Source organism: Vicugna pacos, chromosome 7 (genome assembly GCF_048564905.1).
Source record: "Vicugna pacos chromosome 7, VicPac4, whole genome shotgun sequence".
NCBI lineage: Eukaryota > Metazoa > Chordata > Mammalia > Artiodactyla > Camelidae > Vicugna > Vicugna pacos.
Window position 1 is genome coordinate 83,495,635 of NC_132993.1, and position 11,280 is coordinate 83,506,914.

Below are 11,280 nucleotides of genomic sequence, written 5' to 3' on the forward strand. Positions count from 1 at the left end.
CAGCTTGCTCCACAATCAGTGGTTTAGTCAGACCATTGACCAAACAAAACAAAATCGGTGGTTAGTTTCACAGGTGGTGGGCAGGCCCAGGACCGTCACCCCCGCAAGCTTGTGATGACGAGTCCTGTGTGACCAGGGATTTGCTCCAACATGGGAAGGGCGTGAAAGAAACTGATCATCTGAAAATAAGAAGCATGTCTTCACCTCCCGGCAGGAGCCTCTTAAAGAAAAGGTCCCTGCCCTTCACTCAAAAGGAGATCTGGAGGGGAAAAAAAAAAAAAAAAGATCTGATTTACAAAACACTTTCCGGAAAGGCAGTTCGCCCATAAATCAAAGTCCTTCGTGCAGTAGCACTGGTGCTGCTCTGGGACTCACTGCTCGGAGGGAGGACGCCGCCGGGGTCTCAGAGCCGTCCGAAAGGACGCAGGACCGCCAGGAAGAAAGGGAGAGCGACGGCGCCGGGAGGTTAAGGACTGCGAGGGGGTGGGACCAGGACCAGGAGGGCCTAAAAACGCGCACGCGCAGCACCCTGCCCCGCCCCTCTCGTGTTTCCGCCCTCTCCATTCTGCATCCGGGGCACGAAAACCCTCTCCGTTGGGCCTCGGGCGGCGTCCCCAGACCGGAACCGGAAGTGGACCCCGAGCCAGGAGGAGGAAGCCGGCTGCCAACCCGTCAGCAGCCGGCGGCGGTCGCGAGGGGCGGTGCCGCCGTGCTGCCTGCGAGCCGGTCCCGCGGCGGGCGGGTGGCCGGCCCCACGGCGCGGCGCCATGAAGCTGTACAGCCTCAGCGTCCTCTACAAAGGCGATCCCAAGGTGGTGCTGCTCAAAGCCGCGTACGACGTGTCCTCCTTCAGCTTCTTCCAGAGGTCCAGGTGAGCTGGCCCCGGCGGGCGGGGTCCGGGTTGGAGACGGCCGCGGAATCCAGGGAGGTCCGGGGCTCGGCCTCCCGCAGTGGGGCCCGGTGGTGGCCTCTTCCTCGGCCTGCGGACTGTGCCTCTGAGAAATCATCCCCCTTTCGATCGCAGAGAGCCTTGTACCATTCTAGAACATACTTCTGTAATCACTGTTTTTCCAGATTTCTGTCGTATAAAATTATAAGGAGACTTTGAAAAAGTGCGGACTCCCCAGGTTCACACCCAGACATTCTAAACTAGTGGGTTGAAGCCCAGAAATCTATATTTTAAACCAGGAACTCCCACTTGGTGCTTCTGACCCAGGAAGCTTAAGAGCCACGTTTATAATATCTGGTGGGACTTGTCAACAAATCAGTGTAAGAGATACTGGTATACTCTCCCGTTTTGTGGATGGAGTCACTGAGGCCCCAAGAGATAACAAATCAACCAGGACTCAAACCCAAATTGTATGCTCTTTATGGTTGGGTTCTAGTGGTGCAAAAAGGTTCCACACTGACGATTTGGCAGGAAGCATGGGATTTACAGGGCTTACCGGCTCTAAACATTTGTGAGGCGCTTTCATGCAATAGGTGTGTGTTAGAAGTACCACAGACCCTTCCAACCTGTTCGTGAGAGGGGTGGGAGTGACTCGGGCACAAAAGGAGGAGGACCCTACAGAGTCAGTGTCCGTGGTCACCCAGTCTCCAAGTTGTGGAATCTGCCATCTGGATTCTGTTGTTACTGCTTCAGTGTGGCTGTTTTGTTCTTGATGAGAGTGGCTTGCTGGTAGCATCTCAAACCATTTCTCTTGTTATTTTGTTGAAACTTTCTGCTTCTTTTGGGTCCTTCTTGGTACTTAGCTTTCTTTACCATGACCTCTGTTCTGTGTCGCTGTTTTTCTGTGATGGAACTTTTGGTACTTGGCTAACTCTGATTCTTTTTCTTCTTTTTCCCCTGCCCATGTATATTGAAGATCCTCAGAGATTTCACTGTAAGAGTTTCACCTCACTGCTTTGCGATCCCCACACGAGTTTCAGATGACTAACACAACAGCAATACTATAGGGACATCTCTACCAGCGTCTCTTAACACATATTCCAGCTGAGCGCATTTTTTTTTCTCATAAGTCCTTCTCGCTTCCATCTAGTCTTACTGCAAAGATTTCCTTATTTTCTCTAAGGGATTATTTGGATTGTGTCACTCTTTCAAGATAATAGTAGCAAATAATACTTTGGGCCAGACATTGTGCCAAGTGCTCATTGAATCATCAGAGCAAATCTTGATTTTGACAGATGAAGCAAGGTACAGTAAGTACCTTGTCTGAGGTCACACGTCTCATAAGTGGCGGACCCCAGCCAGGCAAGTCCACTCCCGAGTCGGGGGCCTTCACACTTCCGTATGGCTCTCAGTGCAGTTTCAGAAGTGTGCAGGTCTGCTGGAGCCAACCATGGACTCCATGAGTCAAGACCTTGCTTTGATGGCCCTTTATGTGGCATTTTCAGTTGGAGGCTTCTTATTAACTCTGGTTCCTCCGGCTGGACCTCTGTCACCTGTGACTGTTCCATTCCGGGCCACATCTCTTTGTTGGGCCCATGAACCTCCTCTTCCCTTTCAACCTCTCATGCAAGCCTTTCCCCATCTCATTGTCTTGGCTGAGCTCTTGCCCGCCATTCCTTCCAGAGTGCCCTGGGCTGGTACCATGGGTTTGCCCCAGCAGAGCTGAGGCCATGTTCTCCACCAGAGCCAGCGCTCACTGCGGACGTGTGTCACATTGCAGTGTTCGGCATATGGCGCTGCCATGACTGAGTGGGCCTCTGCCGAACAATTTCTGCCACTTGTGTTTTGCCGTCATGGTTTTGTCCTGCTTGGAAGTTAGTGGAGTCTTGGGGACAAGAGCTGGCTTCTGCTTCTCCCGTGTCCCAAATCATACTCAGACCAAAATGTTAAATTGACTATAGCCTGTAGAAAATTCCCTGGTAATCTGCAAGTGGGTTGTTTGGGTGAGCTCGGTAGCAAACGATTTGAATGGTTGTGATGATGAGTAATTACCTATGTTTGCATTATTTACAGAGGCTTTATTGTTGGTAAGGTGGGGAGGGAAAGGAATGAAACCAAGAAGCAGCGTCTCCTTAGTGTATTAGCTCAGAGGTCACTTTCCGTTGTGCTGGCGACACGGTGACAGGAGCAGGTAATATATGTTGTGTTTCTTAGTGTTCAGGAATTCATGACCTTCACAAGTCAACTGATCGTGGAACGCTCGGCGAAAGGCAGCAGAGCTTCCGTCAAAGAACAAGGTAAGAGGACCCTCCCCCTCGTGAGTGCCTGCTGGTCCCGCGGCCACACCTCAGGCAGCTGGGAGCTCAGAGCAGGAGCTGTCACCTCCTGATGGAGAGAGCTACCAGGACCCCACTCCTCACTTCTCTCTTCCCTCCTCCTTTTCCTGTTAACGCAAAATTCTGTGCGCACCTTGATGTCTAATTTGCTTGGTTAAAATCACCCCCGGAAGCTTGGACGCGCTTCAGATTAGGGTCCAACTGTCTTGGAGCAATAAGCAGCCTGTCGTGATCTCCTCCTGGAGTCGCGGATATCTCAGAGAGGGATTTCCAGCCAGCCCTGTTGATATAGCGCTGTATTCTGTGCTCCTTGGATTTTTGCCCAGGAATCTGGAAACTCATAATTTTTTCCCTCTTAACCTTTATTTTTCCTTCTTCATAATTCAGGTTTCCTGGAAGACTTTTTACATGTTTATTTTAGAGGCACTTGGTTAGCTGTGTCACCTCTGAATCCTTTCAAAGTGATGAAAATTAACCCCATGGATTGTGACTGTTTTGCAGAAGTACCTTTTGATAATCAGATGACTTCAGCACAGTCATACTTGAGACCCCAGCCAGCAGTGGCGAGCTTTTTTTTTTCTGGATGGGCCTTGTCGCTTCCTGCCTTCCCTGCCCCGTCCCCACAGGGCCCACCACAGAATGGAGCAGGCTAGGTTGCCGTGATAAGGAAACCTGAGGCCCCGCGAGGTGACTTCCTGAGTTGGGCCCCCTCTTAACAGGGTTTTTAAAGAAAGTGGAGGCCGCTTGGCTCGTCCAGGGTTCTGTCAGTTTGGGAACAGCAGAACCTCAGAGGCCACACTTCCCAAGGCACAGCCGAGCCTGACCTGGAGCTCAAGGGTGGGACTTGGACGTGGCCCCGGCGTCGTGTTGCCTGGGGTGTTTCTGCACCTTTGGTGCACCTGGCCATGCACACTGGGCCTCAGAGCCGCTCCTCGTCCTGAAGCAGGTGTTGGGCCCCGCCGATGGCAGAGCTCCTGCAGGCACTGTCCTGCATACAGGGCCACTTCCCTGCCCGCTCTGAAGGCCCAGCACTGTAACACTTGGACTGATTTGGGGAGTGAGAAGTCTAAAGTCCTCATGTCACCCCTCATGTGTCTCCTTAGAATATCTGTGCCACGTCTACGTGAGAAACGACAATCTCGCAGGAGTGGTCGTTGCTGACAATGAGTATCCATCCCGCGTAGCTTTCTCCTTGCTGGAAAAGGTGAGTTTGCAGCTTGGCTGGGCGAGTTTGGACAGGGGCTGGGAGTGACTGTAGTGCCCCAGGAATTAAAAGGGATGAAACAGTGTGTCCGAAGTCAACCTGTTTTCGCCTTTTTTTCCTCGCCCTAAACCAAGAGGCAGTCTGAGAGCCTTCCCAGTTTCTCTCCCTGGCGCTCATCTCTGGCTTTCATCCCCCTAGTGTCCCTGGTGCCACCCCGACTCTCCTTGTCTGCCCCAAGTCAGACTCTCTCCTGGACTGGGGCCCTCGGGTCAGCTCTGGCTGTACTTTCGTCCCCACCCCCACCCTGTGTCACTCCTCTAGCCGGTTTTCTTCCTGCCTCTGCCCTTGACAGTCATGACTTTCAGTTCCTTTTGAGCCACCCTGGACTCCACACTCTGCCCCATGTTCCACCCTCCCCCCTCTACTGGCCATCCCTGCACACACCAGACTCCTCCGCACCCCTGTGCTTCTGCTCACGGAGTCCCCCTGCTGGCCCGTCCTGCAGTTACAGTCGCTCCTCTCCCTGGTGTGAGGAGGGCCCGCGCCTCTGCCTTCTTCAGCGTCTTTGTGTGGTGCTAATGATAAACTCCTCAAAGACATTGGCCTCGCATCCCCCACAGCACTCGTGTGCTTAAAAGCACATGAAATCTGGTGGGTGCTTAAATTCCAAGGACATAATTACCTTTTTGAAGAATTGTTTTGGAAAATTTAGAAGGCTAGGTATCCTTTTTCCTGGAAGTTCATCACCTGATAAAAGTGGAAGTCTGTAGTTTAAAATTCTAATACTCTTATCATTCACCAGATGAGGTTCATATCAGGCTGGGCACGCTTGCTTTTTAATTCCCAGAGTACTTACAAAGGAGGAACATGGACCTAGATTTTCCACTTGCCATTAGCCAGCCTCCTCCCCCGTCCTCCCTGGGATCTGGAGGCCTGAGAGCCTCTTCTGGATGAGCCCAAGGCGGGGATGTTGTTGAGCTCCCCTGTCTTGCAGGTACTAGACGACTTCTCCAAGCAAGTCGACAGGATAGACTGGCCAATTGGATCCCCTGCTACCATCGAGTACACAGGCCTGGACGCTCACCTCAGTAGATACCAGGTAGGGCACGAAGGCTGACCCAGGCCGTGTGCAGCGGGAGAGCCAGCGGTCCGGATGGTTGTGGCTCTGGGCGACAGCCTCGAGGTTGAACGTGCCTTCGAAAACCGCAGGGATCCACATTGAGACCTGGAATCTGAGCGCCCAGGCAGGCTTTTGCTTCTCTGTCGTGTGTTTAAACAGCCTGTGGTGTTTAAATTCTGAAAGTGTGTCCAGCTCACTTGGTTTTGAGCCCTGTTTCCACGAAGCCACTCCCATCCTGACATTGTTTTTATTTTTGATTCTTTCCTAGAACCCCCGAGAAGCTGACCCCATGACCAAGGTGCAGGCTGAGCTAGATGAGACCAAAATCATCCTGGTAAGTAAGAAAGTGGGAGAGCAAGTCTGAAAACAGAGGGGCAGACAGATTTGCCAGCACTCAGGCACGCACAGCCTGAATTGAATTGTAACTGAAGCACTTTTCGGAAAGTGGTGACTGCCCCCCTCACCCCATGCGTCAGAGGCCTCAAAGCCAGGCTCACTCAGGCAGCCCCAGTCTGTCCCTCCGGCCCCTGTCCCGTTTAACGGCAGCCACTGCCTGAGCTGGGAACCAGTGCAGCCCTCATTCCCCGTCCCGGCTCCCTGTCTGGGCAGTTGCCGGGCTCCAGGGGTCTGAGTTCTGATGTTCTGCCCCCCCACCCGGTGCCTGCTTGACTCACAGCCCGGCAGGTGCCTCTCTTTCAGGGTCTCGGTCTCACCCACTCTGACTAAATACAGGCCCAGAGTTGTCAGATAGGCCTGTTTTAGAGGAGCGGGATCTGTACGTTTTTACCTGAAATCCCTGGTTTGTAATTGCTGCTTCAGTTTTTTTTTTTTTAATTGAAGTATAGTCAGTTACAACGTGTCCATTTCTGGTGCACAGCGTGATGTTTCAGTCATGCATATACATATATATGTTTGTTTTCATGTATTTTCACTATAGGTTACTACAAGATACTGAATATAGTTCCCCGTGCCGTACAGAAGAAGTTGTTTATCTGTTTTGTATATAGTAGTTAATATTTGAAAATCTCGAATTTTTTTTTTAAACTGTGAGCTACTTTTGGCAGTCAGGCAGTCTAGGATTTGGTCCCTGTGGCCTCTGCCTCTGCCTGGCCTCCTGGCTTCCCCCTACCTCCCGTCTGCCCACCAGACAGTAGCTGTTGATCTGTCAGTCTTCTCCTTGGAGCCGCTCTCACATCAGCTCTAGGATAAAGTGCAGACTCCCTGACAAGGCCTCATGACCCCGTGCCCCTTCACACCCTTTCCTGCCTGGCTCCCACGCAGGCGCCCCACGCTCAGGCCTCCCGAGCACTTGGAGGATGTACCCTTTCTGAACGTCACTGCATTGTCACTACGTGTTTATGTGAGTCCCTGACTAGTGGGGAGCTCGCAGGACTGGGAGCTTGTCCTTCTGTTTACAGCCCTGCTCACAGAACAACGCCTGGCTTGGGGTTAGGGCTTAAAAACCAATGCCCAGCAATTAGTGGACACTGAAGTGGGTGGACATTAAGCCCAGAAAAACCCTGCCCCGAATATAAAACTCCTACCAACCCTGGCTCCGCTTTCTTGCACGTCAGCATCTCCTGGGGTTGGACTCGGGTCTGGGCGGGGCCCAGGCTGCTGCGTCCTGTGAAGAGCACTTCCGGGGCTCCAAGCCTGCCTTCTGAACCATGCTTCCAGTAGTGTCTGGGGGCTTTGGAACAAAAGTTAGATGTGAACGTTTTCAGGCATCTCTCTGTCTTTCCTAGTGTATTTCTCCACATTTTCTAATAAGCTTTGGGCAGCCCAGAGCCGGGGACCCCCACTCTCTGCCTTTCCTTCTCTCCCCACTGCAGAGAGCAGATCGGTCCTGGTCACCCAGTCCCAGTGGTAAAATCTGGATTACTGGTCATGCTTCCTTTTAGCCCATTCGCACCTTAATCCAGTTAACGTTTTATGGTGGGAACCTGAGTTGCGCAGCTGTGTGTAGTGATAAAGGACACTTTTGCTCCTTCCTCATTCTGTGTCATCTCACCTGTGCGTACCTAGCTTCGTGCCACTTGCTCTGAAGGGGCCTCTGAGGGCTTGCGGCGCTGTGGCAGCGGCCATCTGGGGTGGAAACGAGCTGGCCACTGCCTGATGGCCCTGGCAGCGGGGCTGGGAGCTCTGCTGGGGGCCTCCATCCCTCACCCGTTCGGGAAGGGTCTGTCTATGTTCCTAAGTGCTGAGACGCTCTCACAGAGTTGTTAGTAATGGCTCTTAAACACAGTTGCCTCGGAGGGAGGCAGGAAGCAGTCTGTCCGGTAGGCGTGTGTGTGCATAAACACAGGTGTCAGAAGTACCACTCATCCCCTCATAGAGTGTGGGTACCTAAGCCTGTGCTGCAGAGGGTTTTCTGGGAAGTGCTCTGTGTCCCAGTCAGGACCTTCTAGATTCTCCAGGGAGGTCACTAGGTCCTGTCTCCTCCACGGGTCTGGGAACGCTGTGTCTGGATGCCCGTGTGGCGGGGAGAGGAGCCCAAAGGCGGTGCTTTCCTGTGACTGAACTTCATGGGGAGGGGGCTGGTGTCAGCTCACTTTGTGAACAGAGCAGAGCGTTCTTTTCTGTTTTTCCTTCTGTCCAGCACAACACCATGGAGTCTTTATTAGAACGAGGCGAGAAGCTAGATGATCTGGTGTCCAAATCCGAAGTGCTGGGAATTCAGTCTAAAGCCTTCTATAAGACGGTGAGTACGGCCCGGCCGCTCCCGGGCACCCCTTCCGCGAGCAGTGGCCGAGCACTCCCACTAAGCGAGCCTTCCTCGGGATGCTCAGTGACGAGCGGTGACAGCCAAGGCGGGTTACAGAGGCCTTGCTCCCCGCTGCGTCCGGGCCGCTCCCCAGGGAGGGCAGGCGGTGGAGTCGGGTTCTGTCCCAGGGGCTCACCCTCGTCCTCGTCCCTGCTGTCTGCAGAGCAGCTACACAGTCTTCCCAGAGAGGTTCTCACACTCCCAGATGAGGTATTTCACTGAACAGTGGGTGCGCTGCGTGTACCAGGTCCATCCACACGCGTTTGCTTTCAGGTGTGCCTTGGCGGGAGCTGGCCAGTGGGGTTGGGGTATCTGAACAGGAAGCGAGAGGGAAGGTAACGAGCCACCCAAACCAAGTGGGGACCTTTCTGAAGACACGCTCAGCAAAAAACACTCTCCATGGGGCCAGATGGCGTCATGGGGAGACAGGGCTGCGGCAGAGGAGGAGATTCAGCTGACTTTCATTATTGGTTTCTCTGTACTTGGCTTAACAGTGGGAGGTTGGCTTCCCCACTGATAGCATTAGGGGTGGACAAAATGACCTTGGGGCTGTGAGCTGCTTCTGGACAGCTTCCCTCCAGGCGTTGAGGATGGGCCAGTTACTTCTCTCTGTCCTTGGTGGTTCCAGGGCCTCTGTCTGACTCAGTGGTCTGGTTCCCAGAGCCCCCGGTTAAGCCGCCTGATCCCTGAGGGGGTCGCGGTGCCGTGCGTGCCGAGGTCTACCTCTTCAGCTCCCCTTTGTCTCTTTCAAGGCCCGGAAACAAAACTCGTGCTGTGCAATCATGTGACGGCAGCCGGCGGAAGCCCCTGCGCTGGAGCGTCACCGTCATTCACATCAGCAGTGCAGCCCCCAGGAAGCGGAGCTGCCGGGGGACGACCCGGATGGGGACAGACGCTCAATTTTCACCTTGGAGCTCCTGGGAGGAGCCGAAGGGTGGTGGAAGGGACCTGGGGGTGGGGAACGTTCAAATTCACATGTCTAGTAATTTTTGAAAAGATGATCTGAGGCCCCCAAAGGTGTACAAAAGGCCCCCATAAAGCTCAGTGACTCCAGTAGCTGGTGCGGGGCTCGTTTCTAACCCCCTGAGAAGGACGCAGGCCCCTGACGTGGTGCCCCCGGGGGTCAGAGCCAGCCCTTTGTCTTCAGTGCGCCTTTGGGTTTTACTTGTTCATTAACTGTATTAACACTCCAGTGGCGGGGGAGGGTGGGTGCTGATCACAGAGCTGGGGCGGGAAAGCTGGGACTTGGTTCTCTCGGGGAAAAGCCGCTGCAGGGGGCAGGGGTTGGGGGTGTGCGCACACACAGTGGAAGGAGACAGTCACCCGGCTTCACAGACGCTGAGACCTGGTTTGCATTTCGGCTGAGGTTGACTTCTGCAGTGCCCATCCATCAAGTGCCACTAAGATGCCTTGAAGTAGGGGAGGGGGCGCCTGCCCTGACTCGCGGTTTGGCTTTGAGCTCTTGGATCACAGCAGCACGTGCTGTAGTCTCTCACAAACGGTTTTCACTGGCCTCTCTGGTGACAGGACTGTCTGGACAACCACCAGGGACCTTCATGTCTTAGCAAGTGGCCTTTCCTGTGGCCACCGTCCCTGGGCGCCAGGAGAAGGTGCCAGCCAGCCCAGGGGTTCGTCACAACCCACTTGTGGACTGAGCCAGCCTCAACCCCCAGCAGAAGCATTGCTGGGCCCCCGAGCAGCGTGAGGCCGGCAGCCCTAGGGCCCAGCCATGGAGGCAGGCACAGTAGAGCCACCAGACGAAGGCCCGGGAGGGTCTGGGCCAACCTGGTCCCTCAGGCCCCGCTGCCATTTTCCGAACTGCATCGTGGCCTGCTGTGCTTCCTGAGGACACAAGCTCAAGATGTGCCCTTGGGACCCCATCCCCATGGAAGGCCCTGCTGGGTTGGTGCCGACCAGTGTGGGCTCGTCCTTGGCTGGCCTTCTCTGAGCGCCCCGTTCTTGCCTTACCGGGGAGGTCCTGCTGCCTTGACAGGGAGTGCCAGTGGCCCTGAATTCCCTTACTTGGGCCAGAAGGTGGGAACCGCGTGGCTTCCAAGGACCTCACCCCTAAGAGGTTAGCCTGCCGACTGCCCTTCTGTGGGCACTGTCCCGGCCAGAGGACCTCGGCCTACCCCTAAGGTAGCCTGCCCACGTGACTTCCTTATGCCACGGACGTCCCTGGAAAGTGCAGCCCTGGCCTGCTCGCTGGCATCTGATGTGGCCGTGACTTCCCCTGAGGAACGGTTGGATATTGTCTGACTTCCCTCGCACTGGGGAGGGACTGGGGGTGGAGGGTGTGGATTTGGGGGAGGAGGGCGGCAAGGGTGGGTGGGACTGGCCCAGACTCCATGTCCAGCATTTCCCCAGCTCCTGTTGTTCTAATGTTAAATCATCTGGCAAAGAGTGTATTTTAATAACTGTCGCCTAACTTCTCTGTGTTCAGTCTGTGAAGTTCCTGTCTGGATAAAATTTTCTTTTGAAATTCCGAAATCGTCCTGTGCTTTGTTTGAGCCACAGGGACCCGTTCCTCGGGGGCCCTGCGCCTCCGAGCTGTGCACCTGCAGGGTGTGGGGACCACCAGAATCTGGGCAGTTCCTGTCCGAGGGAGGCAGCGTGTACCTTGGCCCTCCCGTCCCCCCCACTCCCCTGTGCCCCAGGCCCAAGCTGTGACCTCCTCTCAGGTCTTCCTAGCAGGAGCCCGGTGACAGAGCCCCAGAGTAGAAAGAAACCCTGCCGTCTGAATCCTGTGACCCAGGCGTCAATACAGCCAGGAAGCCCACCCAGAAAGCCACCTCACAGCCGCAGAGCCGGGGCCACACAGGTGGGAGCTGGGGCGGCGGCCTGTGCTCCTCGGATCCTTGCAGGCCCGGGAGGCTGAGTCTGGCCCTAGTTCAGGAAACGAGCCTGGCGGCTGGTCACTGGAGGGTCTGCAAACACTGCTCAGCCTGTTTCATTGCCGCCTGGGCC

General features: G+C 54.7%; 1 protein-coding gene across 1 annotated transcript; it reads left to right on the forward strand.

Moving 5' to 3' along the window:
• Positions 1-516: 516 nt before the first annotated feature.
• Positions 517-9,366, forward strand: YKT6 (YKT6 v-SNARE homolog). The gene is made up of 7 exons (XM_006217125.4): positions 517-871; positions 3,104-3,186; positions 4,329-4,429; positions 5,424-5,528; positions 5,818-5,883; positions 8,149-8,250; positions 9,066-9,366. Exons 1-7 carry the CDS (start codon positions 768-770, stop codon positions 9,099-9,101), a joined length of 597 nt encoding a protein of 198 aa, XP_006217187.1. The 5' UTR covers positions 517-767; the 3' UTR covers positions 9,102-9,366.
• Positions 9,367-11,280: the final 1,914 nt, after the last annotated feature.